This window comes from Macrobrachium nipponense, chromosome 44 (genome assembly GCF_015104395.2).
Source record: "Macrobrachium nipponense isolate FS-2020 chromosome 44, ASM1510439v2, whole genome shotgun sequence".
NCBI classification, from domain to species: Eukaryota; Metazoa; Arthropoda; class Malacostraca; order Decapoda; family Palaemonidae; genus Macrobrachium; species Macrobrachium nipponense.
In genome coordinates this window covers 21,672,318-21,690,396 of record NC_087221.1, presented here as the reverse complement: position 1 = coordinate 21,690,396, position 18,079 = coordinate 21,672,318, and the positions used below count along the sequence as shown (strand labels likewise).

Genomic DNA, 18,079 nt, shown 5'->3' with positions numbered 1-18,079 from the left:
AAACTGGTGTAAGGAGAAGAAGGTGTCCTCGTCCAACACATCTGTGAGCCAGATCGCAGACTTCCTTCTTCACGTAAAACTTAAAATAGGTCTAGCCATTACTACAATTAAGGGATACAGGAGCATGCTGGCATCAGTCTTTAGACATAGAGGACTGGACTTGTCTAGGAATCAAGATCTTCACGACTTAATTAGATCTTTTGATACTACGAAACAAAAGAGTGAACAACTACCAGGATGGAATCTGGACGTAGTACTAAGGTTTTTAATGTCTGACAAGTTTGAGCCGATCCAGGAGAGCTTGTTCAGGAATTTAACCAGGAAGACACTTTTTCTAGTCGCTCTCGCTACTGCAAGGAGAGTAAGCGAGATTCAAGCTATGGACAAAAGAGTAGGAATTAGTAGATCTAAAGCGGTTTGTTCAACCACTTTAGGTATCTTAGCCAAGAATGAAACTCCAACCAATCCTTGGCCTAGGTCTTTTACGATTCCCAGCCTTGGAGATTTTGCAGGTCAGGAACGTGAAAGGACTCTTTGTCCGGTAAGAGCATTACAGGTTTATCTGCACAGGTGCAAGGACATTAGGGGGACTTTTGGCAACTTATGGTGTTCCGTTAAAGATCCCAAAAGGCCTATGTCAAAGAACGCCTTAGCCTTCTTTATTAGAAGTGTGATTCAAGAAGCTTACACGGAGTGCAATGAAACGCTTTACAAGGCTTTAAAGGTAAAGGCCCATGAAGTGCGAGCAGTCTCGACGTCAATGGCGTTTAGAAAGAATCAGTCCCTTAAAGCCATTTTAGACGCAACATACTGGAGGAGCAGCTCCGTATTTTCTTCTTTTTATCTGAAACAAATAGAAACGGTATATGAAGACTGCAGAACCCTTGGACCGTTCGTAGCCACTGGCTCGGTGTTGGGTGAAGGAGTTGATACCTCTAATCCTACATGTTAGACCCTTGATGTTATTTTTATGGTTGTCTGTTGAAGGTTAGGAGAAACCTTCAACAGTCTAGTGTATGTGTGTGTTTTTCAATCTCTTGTATGCAAGGATTGGATGGTTAGGTGGTCTTTTGCCTGTTTTAGCCCATGTCAAGGGCATAGGTGGTTTTGTCGCATAGAGGTCACGTCCCGTCGACAAACCCCTTTGAGCTCATCAGCTGCAAAGGTCACATCCCTTAGCTGGAGCTCCTAAGGAGAGCAGACTAAAGAGGCAGTACTCGTCAAGTCAGCTTTCTTAGCAGGTAAGAATCTTTAGTTACTTATCAAGTAGTTACCTTACAACGATGTTGCTGTCTCTGACCCTCCTCCAAAGGTGTCAATCAGCTATGTATATAACTGCCAGGTCAGTTACATATTTAAAAATATTTTTATTTTAAGATAAATTTTTAAATATACTTACCTGGCAGTTATATACAATTAGAAACCCACCCACCTCCCCTCAAAAGACTAGAGGGCGAGAAAATCTGAGGTTTCCAGGTAACTATCTAGAGGGCGTACAGGTAACGATCACCTGACCGACGGTCGGCGATTGCCGCGAGTTTCGAAAATCTGTCGTGACGTCATGACGTCAGAGAATATAGCTATGTATATAACTGCCAGGTAAGTATACGTATTTAAAAATTTATCTTAAAATAAAAATATCATTTTTGCTGCAGTAGTGATGTTTGTTTGATTATGCATCTAACCTCACATTTCCAAAATCTGAAAAATTCCAAAAATCGAAACATCGGATAAAAGGCATTATGTACATGCACACAATGTCTTCATATTTACTAATACCCGTTGGTGAAAGACTCAAATATACAGTATTTATTCCTGAGAGAGAGAGAGAGAGAGAGAGAGAGAGAGAGAGAGAATGATGTAGGACTCCAAGGCATGGTATTTTTACAGTGATTTTATTATCTTGGGATTCTTTTTTAATCTTGAGATTTTCTATTCAATTCTCGGGATTAGTAAGAAAATTACCGTAACTTGACTACCAGCAGCACACATCTGAATGACTCGGCCATTAGCAAACTAAACCACCAACCTTATGAATTGACGCTCTCCGAAAAGGAACTTGCATGATACATGAGATACATGACAAAACCACTGTTTATTGGTGAAAATTTGGGGGTTGTATGATAAGCGAGATCGCACGTTACTCGAGTATATACGGTACTTATTATGCTACGCTTGTTTAAGTAAAATAGCATTTAGGCATTAGGTAATCAAATGGTTTACTCAGTATTATCTTTTCCATATGTCTTGTGCATTCAGGTTTCCATTGTGTCATCGTCATTCATGCTGAAATATGTTTGTCACCTTTGCTGATAAGAATTGCTTCCAGTATGGCTTTTATTGCAGTCTGTAGATGATACTAAAGATTCTTTGTAGCATCTCTTCAACCCATCTGCATTTTTTCTGCCTTTTTATTTGTTCCATGTGATTTCTTCTCATGTAGCTGACTGACTACTTCAAATGTACCTTGGTCCAGTTTTTTCATGTTATCTGTGAAAGAATCCTTTAGTTGAGCCTTTGAATTAAGAAATGGGCTAAAGTGTTGTTGTGAATAACCTGCTTGAATTTTCATCTGCTCAGAGTCTCATCTGATGCCCTCCCATGATTTCACTTTTTTTTTTTTACCTCAACTGTTTTGAGACTTGAATCCTTCAAGGTCTTCAGATCATAGTCACTCTCTTCTTTGTCTTCTAGAGTTGGAAGGGTCATATGTTTTCTGTAAATTATCAATTACAATTTTCAGGGCACTCTTGCTGAACGTTGTCGTGCTGGTGGTGCTGGTATTCCAGCTTTCTTCACCCCCACTGGTTATGGCACACTTGTACATGAAGGAGGATCGCCAATTAAGTAAGTTGTGAATCATACAGAAATTAATTTATTATTTGATGTTAATTTACTTATGCTGGATGGGTTAGCCATGGGAACTTGATCATTAACATGGCTGGTACAAACTTCTAGTTATTCTAGTTGTTGTTCTGTATGCATTGAGTACATAAATGTAACATGGTCACAAGAAGAGTGATTTCATTACTGAGGTAATGCTAGTATGTTACATAATATTACAGTTGTTATAGAAAAACATGGAGCATACTAATGTTATGATTTATTAAAATTTTCAAATCATGCTTGAACTTTGAACTTTCATTTTTAGGTATACTGAAAATGGAAAAATCGATATCCAAAGTGCCCCTAGGGAACATAGGGTGTTTAACGGTAGGAATTACATAATGGAAGAAGCCATCACAGGGGATTTTGCCCTTATTAAAGCATGGAAAGCAGACAAAGCTGGCAATCTTATTTTCAGGTGAGTTTTTTTTTTTAGCTGAATTATGCCTTCAGTGCTGCCAGTGTTTCCAAATGTTAAATTTTTCAGGAGTTGCAATTTATTAAGATCCAATAGTATGTGTTAAGGAAGCCCTTGTGGACAACCTTTGGAGTCAAAAATGTTAAATCATTAGTCTGGTTAAAGTTTATACTATTGATAAAAAAAACTTGGGGAAGATATGGTCGTCTTCTCATAGTTTATGTTCAGTTAATAATAATACACGGACAATAATAAGAAAACGGATAAAATAAAGAATTTCTCCTAGCTTTATTCTAAGATAGGTCCTTTTGAATTACCCTGAAGGAGAAATGCTCTTCTCTTTTGATATTCATTCATGTTGAAGAAAGTGTTATTTTTTGGTATTGAAAGTTTTATCTTTCAGATTTTTCATCGTAAATTATTGTAAGAAATCAGAAATATATACTTGTGATGTGAAACATCTCCATAGTTTAATGTAAGCTTAGCTTATGAACAGATTGCAGTAGTTTTTTTTTTTTTTTTTTTTTTTTTTTTTTGTGGCATCAGCAGAAATAGACACTTGATTTGAGCAATACTACACAGTCAACACGTAGGGTGCTTTTTTTTCACCAAGCTACTGGTATTGAACTATAATAGTTATCCTTGAGCTCCAAAAAAGCCTCAGGACTTAGTTTAACAATGTATCAATTTCTGACTACCTATACATAGTTGGTTTTCTGTCATCTTGCAGGTAGTGAAGCAACTAAAGTCTGTAAGGATTTGTTAAATTTTTAAAATTATGATATGGTATTTATAAGTAATTAAATTATTTGGGATGAATCTTACCCACTTTTAAAGTTAACTTATATCTTCTTGCTGATAGGCGAGTTGGCATTCAAACAAAAGATCGAATGGCTGCCAAGATGACTCTAGTACACCTGACACTTGTTCTCCACCAGGTTTGTTTCGAATATCTTAGCTCATCAGAATTCTTCTTGCCACCATTGTGTATAGGCACTTTTTGGTATTTCATGGCTGTTTGCAGATATCACAGTACTTTACATTTATTTTTCCTAGGAGGCCGCCTCTAGAATCAAGGCTAAGAACGTCAGGTTCTGTAGGACTGATTACTGTGCTAGCAGGATGATTTTTCGGATATTCCCAGTGTTTGCGCCAGCTACAGTGGTTCAAAGTGTGATCTTGAGAATAGATGGGAGGAAGTAAGGATTTTCAAGGGACTTTCTGATTAAGTTTGTTAGCATAGGAAGAGAAGGGAAGCAGATAGATTGCGAAAGCAATTAGATCAGGATATTAACCTGTCATTTCTCCCCTTCTCTAGGTCTTTTGTCTGTAGTTATCCACGCTCATCCTAGGCTTTTCCTTTGCTAATGCTTTAGCTGGTACAGTGCGTCCTCGACTTATTTGGTCAGTACAAGGTTTGTCTGAATAGGTTAGGGAAATGGTCTGGGTACCCCCTTAATGTGTGATTGTTTTCTCATTGCATTACAAGAGGTAAGATGTCATTGCCCTTGGAAAAGTCCGCTGCCAGGGAAATGGGTTGGTTTTTGGGGTGATGTATTCCGTACCCTCCGTCACCAGCCTCTCTGTTTTTCATACTCATAATCTCATATAGTGTTAGCCAAAAGATTGTTTTGGTAAACGTCAATCTTTGGTGCGGATGCAACTTCTGCCGTCATTGGCACCTAGTATGAGTTGTTAGCTCTGACAGGACTAATTATATATGTATAGACAGTTGTTTGTTCCGATACGTATACAAACCCTTGGTCCTTTAACAATAGAAAGGTACTTAGCGGCAGCTGAACCGGTCGTAAGCTTCGAACAAGGGGGTTCGGTAGTTAACTACTTGTCAGGCAGTTGGCGGTCAGCTCGACTGTGAGGAGAGGAGCCACTTTGCTTTCGGCCGTGTTGGTGGTTAGACGTGTTGCTCGCCTCTGCCCGCTTCTAGTCGTATGCTTTGTTTTCTTCACAGCGTGAAGGCTTTTCTCTCTCCCTTTTACTATGTGTGTATGTGCAAGGCTATACGTAAGTACATGTCTGTTTGTTCATGAACCTTACCTGCCAGATATATATATAGCTGTATTCTCCGAAGTCCGACAGAATTTCAAAACTCCCGGCACACGCAGTGGTTGGCCAGGTGGTAGTACCCATTCCCGCCGCTGGGAGGCGGGCGTCAGGAACCATTCCCATTTTCTGTCAGATATTTTCTGTCGCCGGTGCAGCCAACAAGTGTTTTCTGCACCTCCGTCATTGGATTTTGGAACTCTTTTGGTCACTTGAGTATCCCGATTGATTTTTGGTTATTTGATTTGGATCGGTGGTTTGGCATACGCTAATTGTGGATTGGTTTTGAATTTGGCTTGATTTTTCCTTAAACTTAAGATGTCTGGATCTAGTTCGACTAGCGCCAGAGTATGTTGTGTGGAAGAATGCAAGGTGAGGCTACCGAAATCTTCGGTAGACCCTCATACAGTGTGCGCGAATTGTTGGAAACATGTTTGTATGTTTGAAGATCGCTGCAATGAATGTGAGAGTATGTCTGATTCTGCGTGGAAGGCGTATGAATCATATGTGTGTAAAATAGAAAGAGATAGGGTAAGGAGGAGTGTAACACCAGTTACACATCCGGTGGAATTTATCCCTCCTAAACCTGTGATGCCTTCGGGCCTTACATTAGTGTCTGTGGAGGGTAATACCCTCTCGATGATTATTGAATCTTTGCGTAGCCTGGAATCAAAAGTGCAAGCATTAAAAGGCGTTAATAGTGCAGTGGTGTGTAGTGATAATGCTCCGAGTGTTGCGGAAGGGGGGTCGGACAACCGATCTGATGTTCCTTCGGCAAGACCTGGGGGCGCTTCCCAGGCTTCCAAATTTCGTAAACGGATCTTGAAAGAGTGTTTTTCGTCATCAGAAACGTCCTCCCCGTGCAGCAGTTGGAGTTTTCGGAAGGGATCGCGCCCTTTGAAGAGGACAAAGACGCTAGATGTCGCACAGGCGGCCGCCGCCTTTGATTCCTCAGAGGAGGACGCTGCACATCTGTTAGCCCCTTCTGTTTTGCGGTCGTCTCCAGAACAATTCGAAGACTCTCCACCACAAAAGAGAGCAAAGGTGCAAGATGTCGCACAGGCAGCCGTCACCTTTGGTCTTAGGGAGAAGGACGCTTCACGTCGTTTCTCTTCTGTGTTGCGATCGTCGCCGGAGAGGATGTCTTTTGACGACAATGCTTTTAAGCGCCCTGGTTGCGCTAAGGATATACCTGTGGCGGTCCATGTGAGAAGGAGGAGGGCTTCCCCTCGCCCCTCGTCCTCTCACAGGATCAGCCCTAAATCGAAGAAGATTGAGAATTTGCTACATCAAATTGCCTTATTAGTTGCAGAGAAAGAGGATAATTCACGTCACAGGAGGAAGGATGATAAGCTGCCAGTCAAGAGATCCAGGCAGTCTCCTTCTCCTTCTCATCGCCTTGCTCTTTCTCCTGTTACCTCGCCTTCGAGATTTCGTGCACGAAGGTCTGCAGAGCACGACGTTAAGGCGGCAGCGAGACTTGACGCCAGGCCTGACGCTCGGCTCGGCTGGATGCCAAGCGTGACGCTCGGCAGGACGCTCGACTGGACGCTCGGCTTGACGCCAGGCATGGCGCGCAGCTGGACGCACGACGTAATGTTTCTTCAGACATTCGCCGAGATTCGGAGGATAGTAATGAATCTCAAGAAGGAAACTTGTCGGAGGAATTAACTGAAGAACAATCATCAACAGTATCTTCAGATTACCAGGTTTTGGTTCAATTGCTTCGAACCTCCTTTGAAGAGAAGTTTAAACCTGAAGCCCCGCAGTCGCCTCCTTCACAATTGCTATTGTTGAAGGCTATCAAGACTCCAGGATTGTTGAAGATGGCTACTTCATTATCAACAAAAAGGGCTTTTAAGAAAATGCAGAGTTGGATGGAGTCAAGAAAAGCCCGAAACAAGAACGCTTTCGCCCTACCCCCTTCAAGACTGACAGGCAAGGCAGGTCTTTGGTATGAGACAGGGGAGGAGATAGGTTTTAGAGCCCCCTCTTCGTCCCAAGGTGACTTTGCTACCTTGGTAGATGCACCGAAGAGATCCCTTTTGTCGACCCTTTCTGAAATGGACCATCATACAAAGGGACTCTTCCGTACGATAGAAGTTTTAAACTTTTTGGATTGGTGTTTAGGGGTCTTGGATAACCGGTCGTGTAGTCCTGATTCGCTTAGCCTGGAGGAGCTGTCCAGCGTGCTTGCATGCATGGACAAGGCCGTCAGGGATGGTTCGGAGGAGTTGGCCTCGCACTTCTGCACTTCGATTTTGAAGAAGAGAGCGGCCTATTGTGGTTTTACTGCAAAGGCGGTCTCTATTTCTCAAAAGGCAGAATTGTTGTATGCGCCTCTTTCGAGCCATCTCTTTCCCCAGGCTATGGTCAAAGATCTGGCTGTCAGTCTACAAGAGAAGGCTACCCAAGACCTCCTAGCTCAGTCGGCAAAATGTACGGTTGTTTCTTCTACGTCTGCACGGATGCAACCTTTCAAGAAGCAGAAGCCCTTTCGAGGTGGAGTTTCCTCGAGAACATCTTCTCGAGGAAGTACACGTTCCAGAGGCAGAGTCTCGGCTAAGATCAGAGGAAAGAAATGAACCAGAGATCCTTCAGCCACCAGTAGGAGCCAGGCTTCGACTATTCTCAAAAGCTTGGATAGAGAGGAAGGCGGACAGCTGGTCGCTCAACGTCATCAAGCGGGGGTACAAGATTCCTTTCTTGAAACCTCCCCCTCTGTGCACGACACCCAAGGATTTATCCCCTATTTACCATCAGGAGAAGCAACAAATCCTTTTCGATCTGCTCGAGCAGATGTTAGAAAAGAGAGCGGTGGAACAGTTTGTAGACCTGGAATCCCCAGGTTTCTACAACAGGATATTCCTGGTGCCGAAACAGTCGGGAGGTTGGCGACCAGTCTTAGATGTGAGCAGTCTGAATCGGTTCGTACAGAAGCAGAAATTCAAGATGGAGACACCTCAGTCAGTTCTTGGGACCTTAAGACCAAACGATTGGATGGTTTCATTAGACCTTCAAGACGCGTATTTCCACGTCCCCATCCATCCACAGTCGGTGAAGTATCTTCGGTTTGTCCTAAAAGGGACAGTTTATCAATTCAGGGCGCTTTGCGTCGGATTGAGCACGGCCCCTATGGTCTTCACGACTTTAATGAAGAACGTGGCGAGGTGGCTTCATCTGGCAAATATCAGAGTCTCTATGTACCTGGACGACTGGCTCATTCGTGCCTCCACTCAAACGCGGTGTCTGAAGGATCTTCAAACAACTTTATCGTTGGTGAAGTCCCTGGGACTACTGGTGAATTTCGAAAAGTCACATCTGATTCCAACCCAATCCATCCTGTATCTGGGGATTCAGATGGATTCAGTGGCTTTTCAAGCTTTTCTGTCCCAGGGACGTCAGCAGCAATGTTTAGACAAAGTGTCAGCCTTCCTAAGGAAAGATTCGTGCTCGGTGAGGGAATGGATGAGCCTGCTGGGGACCATTTCCTTGCTGGAGAAGTTTGTTTCCTTGGGGAGACTGCACCTCAGACCGCTACAATTTTTTCTCAAGGAAAATTGGAAAGAAAACAAGAATCTGGATATGATCTTAAAAATTTCAGGAGAGGTAAAACATCACTTAAAATGGTGGCTAGATCCAGTGAAGTTGTTGGAGGGCGTGTCTCTCAAGCTTCAGAGCCCCGACCTAGTGTTGTTCTCCGACGCGTCCACCACGGGGTGGGGAGCAACATTAGGGGGGGAAGAAGTGTCAGGCACCTGGAGAGGGGAACAGGTGTCCTGGCACATAAACCTAAAGGAAATGGCAGCCATCTTTTTAGCTCTCCAGTTTTTCCAAGAAAAAGTCTCTCATCGAATAGTCCAAGTCAACTCAGACAACACCACAGCTCTGGCATACTTGAAGAAGCAGGGAGGAACACAGTCTCGGTCCCTTGTTGCCCTGGCAAAGGAGATCTTGCTGTGGGCAAGGGCACTGGACGTCACGATCCTTACAAGGTTCGTAGCAGGAGTAGAGAACGTCCGGGCAGATCTCAGCAGATGAGGTCAACTTCTGCCAACCGAGTGGACTCTGCATCAGGAGGTATGCCAAGAGCTGTGGGGGTTATGGGGACGTCCGCTAGTGGACATCTTTGCAACGTCCAGAACGAAGAGGCTTCCACTGTACTGCTCCCCAGTACTCGACCCAGCGGCAGTGGCGATAGACGCACTTCTCTGGGACTGGACGGGGATGGACCTGTACGCCTTTCCCCCGTTCAAGATCCTAGGGGAAGTCATGAGAAAGTTTGCGGCGTCGGAAGGGACGAGAATAACTTTGATCGCCCCGTTTTGGCCGGCAAGAGGCTGGTTCACAGAGGTCATGGCCTTCGTAGTAGACTTCCCGAGGACGCTTCCAGTAAGGACAGATCTACTCAGACAGCCCCACTTCGAGAGGTACCACAGAAACCTCTCCGCTCTGAGTCCGACTGCATTCAGACTATCCAAAAGTTGGCCAGAGCGAGAGGCTTTTCTAGGTCAGTGGCGAAAGCTATCGCCAGTGCAAGAAGAGCTTCATCCAACGCAGTGTACCAATCGAAGTGGGCAGTCTTCAGGAGTTGGTGCAAGAAGAACGGCATTTCCTCCACCACGACCTCTGTGAGCCAGATTGCTGACTTCCTTTTATATCTGAGAAGGGATCTAAAACTTGCAGTTTCTATAATCAAGGGATATAGGAGTGTGCTTTCAGTTGTCTTTAGGCACAGAGGCTTGGACTTGGCGGACAACAGAGACCTTCACGATCTCTTGAGATCTTTTGAAACAATGAAGGTTCAACAACCCTGGTTGCCGTCTTGGAACTTGGATGTAGTTCTGAAGTTCCTCATGTCCAGTCCATTCGAACCTATGCATACGGCTTCCCTGAAGGATGTTACTAGAAAAGCTATCTTCCTGATTGCTCTGGCGACGGCGAAGAGAGTTAGCGAGGTGCAGGCGATTAGCAAATACGTGGGCTTTAAAGGTTATAACGCGGTTTGTTCCTTGAGCCCAACGTTCCTGGCAAAAAATGAAAATCCGTCCAACCCTTGGCCTAGGACCTTCGAAATTAAAGGTATGGCCGAAATCGTTGGGCGCGAGCCAGAGAGAGTTCTGTGCCCTGTCAGGGCTCTCAAATTCTACCTAAAGAAGACTGAGGATTGTATAGGTCTTTCTGATAACTTGTGGTGTTCGGTAAGGAAGCCAAATTTACCAATGTCAAAGAATGCTTTGGCTTTTTTCTTGAGGGACACCATCAAGGAAGTGCATTTATCCTGTCAAGACAGTGATATGAAAATGTTGAAGGTGAATGTGCATGAAGTGAGGGCTATTTCTATGTCGGTAGCCTTCCAAAAGAACATGGCATTCAGTGACATCTTGAATGCCACATTTTGGCGTAGTAATTCAGTGTTTGCCTCTCACTACCTTAGGGAGGTGAGGACTACATACGAGAACTGTTACTCTTTGGGCCCATATGTCGCAGCAGACACTATATTGGGGACAGAGAGTAGCACTCTTTCTATCATTTAGGAAGTAATATGTTAGTTTGGACTTTTTAATTTTATTTCTTTTTATTTTTTATTTTTTAGTTTTATTATGTTTATTTAGGTGTTTAGTTTATTGTGGTCTTGGGTCGGCCGCCTTAGGCGGACTTCCCCTCCATTAGCCTTGGTTATACGAAGTTTAACCAGATAGGCTAGGTCAGGTGGTAATGTTTTTGCTTCGCCCTCATAGTAGGGTAAAATGTTTTTGTCACATTGTGGTCACGTACCCGTTGACAAATCATCTGGAGCGCACCAGCTACATAGGTCACGTCCTTGCTGGCACCTCCAGTGAAGCATTAACAGCATTCAGTGTCTAATCAACACCTATATGATCTGTCACATTGTGGTCACGCTCCCCGTGACAGTTCATTAGAGCGCACCAGCTACACAGGTCACGTCCTTGCTGGCACCTCTAGGAATGCATTACCCAAAAATTGGAAGGTCTATAATGTAGGATCTAGTTGTTTTGTGGTCACGCCCCCGTTGACAGATCCTCTAGAACTCTACAGCATTGCAGGTCACTACCTTGCTGGAGTCTCTAGTAAAGCAGAAGCAGACTTGGGTGACGATACTCACGAAGTCAGCTATGCTAACAGGTAAGGAACCAAGATATCAATCATGTAAATGGAATTGTTTCCCAAAATCCAAGTCTGTCTCCCCCTTCCTCCAAAGGTGGGATTCAGCTATATATATCTGGCAGGTAAGGTTCATGAACAAAATGATGTTGTTATGATACAATAAAGTTTGTTCATACTTACCTGGCAGATATATATATAGATGTATTCTCCGAAGTCCGACAGAATTTCAAAACTCCCGGCACACGCAGTGGTCGGCCAGGTGGTAGTACCCATTCCCGCAGCTGGGAGGAGGGCATCAGGAACCATTCCCATTTTCTGTCAGATTTTTCTAGTGCCACTGTCTCCTGAGGGGAGGTGGGTGGGCACTTTGATTATATATATCTGCCAGGTAAGTATGAACAAACTTTATTGTATCATAAAAACATCATTTTTGTATATTCAATACAGTGATATTCGTGATTGGTTATGGAATCCCAAGAGCCAGAGAGACCCCCTCAGCCCCCCATCAGCCGCAGATTGTACCCTGGTGTGGAGGGCCATAAGTGTGGGGCCTTTCAGTCCTCTGTAGAGGTTGATCCTCATGAATTTTGCACTCTGTGTCGAGGGTGAGAATGCTCTCGCACCGAGCCATGTGATGTATGTGTTGTATGGTTGGAGGAGCAGTGGGAGCACTATGGGGGGAGGAAGAAACCACATAAGCCGGCCAAGGAGTCATTGGAGGGTTCTCCTGTTACTCCTTTGGTTACGGACATGTCTTCTTCTTTTCTCCCTCCATTGCAACTCCCTCGTATGGCTCCTTCCCCTTGGGGGGGGATCTCGCTCCTTCTCCTATCTCGATCAGTCGAGCGTGGAGGATGGGGCTAGGTACCCCAATGTTCAGTTGTATTCAGGGTCGTCCGTTTGCTCGGGGTGGGAACTGTCCCCCCTGGGCGAGGGGAGACCGTTTAGTCCACCAGGCAGTCTCGAAGGTGGCTGGGCAACCTCGAATGACTGCGGCTAAGCCCAAGAGTTTAGCGGCTAAGACGATCGCTTCGTTGAAGCCGAGAGGAAAGACTCTGCCTTCAGCTTCGGCCGTAAGGAGTGACCGTAACCAGCCCTCCTCCCAGTCCTCTTTCTCTCGAGGATGAACTGGGAAGAAGAAGTTGAAGAGAGGAGGGAAACGCTAGGGACGGCGTTCCCCCTCACCTGCTGCCGGAAGTGGGAGGTGCCTAATGAGCCATTGGGCAACATGGCAGTGCTACGGAGCGGAGACCTGGATAGTGAACGTCCTTTTGGGAGGGATATTTGCTACCCTTCGAGTCTTGGCCACCCCTCACCTCCAACCCGGTCCATCATCTTCAGACGTACGTTTCTGGTTCGGCCAAGGACGTGGCGCTTCGGCAGGAAGTAGAAACCATGCTGAGCAAACGTGCTGTGGAGATCGTATGGGATCAGTCGCCGGGCTTCTACAGTCAACTTTTCCTGGTGGAGAAGTCCTCGGGGGGCTGGCGCCTGGTGATAGGTCTCTCCCTTGAACCGATTTGTTCGCCAGACTCGGTTCATGATGGAGACGGCACGGTCAGTGCTCGATTCCATCAGGGAGAACGACTTCATGCTTTCTGTGGATCTGAAGGATGCTTATTTCCAGATACCCATCCATTAATCCTCGATGGGATGGTGTACCAATTCAAGGCACTTTGTTTTGGTCTCTCAACCGCCTGACAGGTGTTCACGCGAGTGTTCACGCTGGTGTCGGCTTGGGCCCACTCGGTGGGGATACATCTTCTGAGGTATCTCGACGATTGGTTAGTCCTGGCGAGCTCCCGCTCGCAGTTGCTACAGGACAGAGATCGACTCCTTGAATTCTGCCACGATCTGGGGATCGTAGTGAATTACGAGAAGTCAGATCTCGAGCCTAAGCAGAGGATGAAGTACCTGGGGCGCACACCTGTAAGAATTGCTGGCTGCAGGTGTGTGGAACCATCACGACAAGCACCTTCACATCAACATTCGGGAGCTCAAGGCAGCGTTTCTCGCTCTCCAAGAGTTTCAAGATCGTCTGGTGGGACACTCAGTGGTGTTGATGAGCGACAACACCACGGTAGTGGCATATGTCAACAATTGGGGGCCTAGTGTCCCTCCCGTTGCATCAGTTGACGTTGCAGGTGCACGAATGGGCCGAGGCACACTCGGTAGAGCTGTCAGCCCGATACATTCCAGGCAAGAGGAACTTGGTGGCAGACAAGCTCAGACATTGGGATCAGGTGATAGGAACCGAATGGTCCCTTCACCCAGACGTGGCGGAAAGGCTCTTCAACCTGTGGGGGCGTCCAGTCGTGGATCTGTTCACCACCCAGCACAACAGGAAACTCCAGGTTTTCTTCTCGGCTGTGCCAGACCCATGGGCAGCTGCAGAGGACGCTCTTCAACACCCGTGGGACAATCTCTTCGTGTACGCCTTTCCCCCGTTCTGTCTGATTCACAAGGTCATCAGCAGGGCGTTGGTCACCCCGAATCTTCGGATGATCCTGGTGGCACCCAAATGGTCTCAGGCCGTTTGGTACTCGGACCTGCTGGCTCTGCTCGCCGAAGCACTGAGAGAGATTCCCCCCTGGCACAACCTCCTGTCCCAGCCACACGTAGAATGGTACCACCGGTCGGTTCGGTCCCTGTGTCTTCACGGCTGGCTGTTATCCACCATCTCTTGCGAGCGAGAGGCTTTTCTCTCAGCGCAGCAACAGAGATGGCTGGGTACCTCAGGCAGTCCTCTGTAGCTGTATACCAGGGAAAGTGATCCATCTTCTGTGGTTGGTGTCGTGGACAGGGTCTCTCTCCTCTCAGAGCCACTATTCAGCAGGTAGCGGATTTCCTCGTTTTCCTTCGCCGAGAGAAGCTCCTCTCCGTCTCCGCAGTTAAGGGAGACAGAGCCGCCCTGGCCCTAGTCCTTAAACTGCAAGGAGTGGATATCTCCTCCTCCTTCGAGATCTCCCTCCTTATGAAGAGCTTCGAGAGGTCTTGCCCACCTAGGGAACTCAGGCCCCCGGGGTGGGATGTGACTCTCGTCCTTAGTAGTTTGACTCAAAGACCCTTTGAGCCACTCCGAGAGTTGTCAGACAGGGATCTGACCCTCAAGACCCTCTTCCTGCTGGCCCTGGCATCGGCGAAGAGAGTAGGGGAACTTCATGGTCTTTCCTTCGACATCAAGCATTCCAAGGGATGGGGATCCGTTAAGCTCGATTTTGTCCCGAACTTCGTAGCGAAGACCCAGAATCCTTTGGTACCTGATGACCGGTTTAAGTCTTTCACGATCCCCTCCCTGAAGGACTTCACTGATAATGATGCGGACGAGATGCTGCTTTGTCCTGTGAGGGCGCTACGGCGCTATCTGAAGAGAACTCGACACCTCAGGCCTGAGTGCCGACGCCTCTTCGTTAGCACCTGGGTTACCAAGAAAGAGGTTTCCAAGAACACTCTTTCTTTCTGGGTGCATGAGGTGATCAGGAGGGCATACAACACAGATGGTAGTGACGACACCCGAACCCTTCGTCTGAGAGCTCACAAAGTCAGAGGTATTGGTCCAACCCTTGCGTTCTGCAAGAACTTCTCCGTGGCGCAGGTTCTGAAGGCAGGGGTTTGGGCCAACCAGACCACCTTTACTTCCTTCTACCTTCGGGATATCACCCACAGGTCCTTGGACACCTTTTCCTTGGGACCCGTGGTGGCTGCTCAACAAGTTGTGTAGTCTACCCAGCACCCGAGCGGACAGAACAGCATCGCATCCTTGTGTGACTGCATAAATGGACGAGTGAAAGAGGATGTGACTGGCTTCTCTTCCTCCTTCGTTTTTCCTCCTCTACCTGTGGGCAGAGGGCCGTGGTAGTCACTACGCTGAACAGGAAGCAGACGCAGGTAAGCTACACAACTGAGCTCCATCCTATCCCTTTCAGTAGGGATAGGAGTGTTTATCTACCACTCCCCAACAAGGGGGGGGAGTGGAAGCCAACAAGAGACAAACCCATGACTTCAATTTGCCTCTTGAAGTAGGAACTAGTTCTTATGTATTTGCTATTTATAAGAGGTACGCTTGCCTCCCTCTTATAAATTTGGTTGAGGTCTGACCACTGATCCTGCGGTGCACACCCCAATCAGCTGGGCAAAGGCTAGGATCCCTCCCTTTGGTCTTACGACCAGGGAGGGAATCAAGGTCGGACGAACACCAGTCTGTTCATAAGACTCGGGTTCCATCCACCAAGAAGTGAGTCTTCCTATTGTTAAAGGACCGAGGGTTTGTATATGTATCGGAACAAATAACAATTTGTCGAAAATTGTATTTTTCTTAACTATACAAACCTGAGGTCCTTTACACATAGTCCCACCTCATGCCACCCCTCACTCTGCGTTTCCTGGGCCTAAAGCAAAGTGACTCCTCTCCTTGCAGTCGAGCTGACCGCCAACTGCCGGACAAGTAGTTAACTACCGAACCCCCTTGTTCGAAGCTTATGACTGGTTCAGCTGCCGCTAAGTACCTTCCTATTGTTAAAGGACCTCAGGTTTGTATAGTTAGGAAAAATACAGTTTTCGACAAATTGTTATAAAGTGGGGCCTCGCTTAGTCACGGATCAGCAATCACGGATTCAGTTAATCACGGGTTTTCCTTCGACCACTTCTCAGTCTATACCTATCACTGGTATGAATCCCTGGTAGGCTAAGCCTCGTCCGGTTCCGATAACCAACAAATGCATGAACAGATTCACATTATGATATTAAATATTAACTGACATTAAAGGTAATAAAACCATTCTCACCTTATATATTATTGGCATGTCTTCATAATATGTAGCCTATTCATGGAATAATCCCACATCATTGACATCAACTTGTAGTTGAGCGGCCAGCAGAAATGTAAACATTGAGTTACACTTAACAGCACCTTTGTTATTCTTAACCTTTTAGAAACGTTAATAGTATTATTGTAATTACAGTAGTAATAACATTTAGGAAAACATTAATTTTAAATTCGAACTTCTTTATTGTTTTGGTATAACGTAATCAAACACGGCAGCCATACAAACGATAATTGTCATAGATTATCGTATTGTTGTTTGCGACGGTCGGCGGGAAGGCTTAAACGTAATCAAAACCAGTTTAACCTTATGTATTAAATTTGTCATAATTATATTCATAATAAAACGCATATCTTATATATTATTGGCATATCTTCATAATAAAAAGCTTCTTGTTCCGACACGGCATACAAACCTTCGGTCCTTTTACAATAGGAAGGTTACTAGCGGCAGCTGGATAGGTCGTAACCTTTCGAACAAGGGGTTCGGTAGTTAACTGCTTGTCCGACAGGCGCGCGCGCGCGACTGGGAGGTAAACAACCACTTTTGCTTTCGGCCTGCTGGCGTGTAGACGTGTGTATCATCGCTCTCTGCCCGCTTCATCGTCGTTGCTTTCGCATGGTTGTGTTTTTCTTTTTCTATTTATCTAGTGAAACTGAATTGTAAGTACAATCATTTCATCTTTATTTCCATTGAGTTCAATTGTGAATAAAGGATCTTGGTTTCTCCACGCCCTCCGATTACCGAGTGCCGGGGACTGAAGGGCGTAAGTGCGGGAATTCATTTTTCCCAGAAATGATCCTCGTATTGTGTATGCTCGGTGCCGAGGGCGGGAGAGCGCTCGCTCCGAGCTTATATTTTGGTTGGAAATGTGTAGATGAAAATCGTAAGTAAGTACCCTTTTCATTTATATTTTTTTGATCTGTATGCTCGTTGCCGAGCGAATGCGCTCGGCACAAAAACTTATTCTGTATGGAAGTGGAATCGCAAGTACAGTATTCTTTTTCATTTTCATATATTTATTTTGATTGTAGCAATACTCCTTTTGGATCAGTTTCCGCTCTTACCCGGAATTACCCGGAAATTGATCCTTTCCCCTTTTTATTTGAATGAAGTGAAATCGCAAGTGCAGTATTCCTTTTCATTTTCATTTTTTTATTGATTGCTTATTATTTTATTGGATCAATGTTTCCGCTTCTTATACACCGGGATTGATCCTTCCCCTTTTTATTTTTGTATGAAGTGAAAATCGCAAGCGCAGTATTCTTTTTCATTTTCATATAATATATGATTGCATCAATTCATTATGGATCAGGTTTCGTTCATAATCAGGAATGGATCCTTTTACCCTTGCGCTCGGTACCGAGGGCGCAAGTGCGCTCGGTCCGAGCCCTTATTCATTGTGAAGTGAATCGTAATGCAAGATTCTTTTTCATTTTATTCCTTTTATTATTGATTGCACCAATACATATTTATTTTGGTTCAAGTTCCGCTCAGTCAGGGAATTGATCCTTATGCCCTTGCATTCGGTGCCGAGGGCACTATTGCTCTCAAGCTCTTATTATTTTTTGTTGGGTACATGGGTGCTGAGCGGGAGTGGGGAACGAGAATTCCCCCCCCCCTCAGCTCCCACAGATGGCCCTTCCCCTTCGGGTGGGGTTAGGTTATCTGGGTTTCGTCTCCTCGCCCGATCCGTCGAGCGCGGGGAGGGCGCTCGGTGCCCGATGTACAATTGTATTCGGGGTCTTCCGCTTGTTCGGTG

At 45.7% G+C, this 18,079-nt stretch overlaps 1 protein-coding gene across 1 annotated transcript in view; it reads left to right on the top strand.

The window, feature by feature from the left end:
* LOC135204086 (succinyl-CoA:3-ketoacid coenzyme A transferase 1, mitochondrial-like) overlaps positions 1-18,079 on the top strand; it is a 142,397-nt gene that overhangs the window by 42,453 nt on the left and 81,865 nt on the right. The window contains exons 4-5 of the mRNA XM_064234084.1: positions 2,744-2,847; positions 3,152-3,304. Of these exons, the coding sequence (XP_064090154.1) occupies positions 2,744-2,847; positions 3,152-3,304 (257 nt within the window). The remainder of the gene's footprint in view (positions 1-2,743; positions 2,848-3,151; positions 3,305-18,079) is intronic.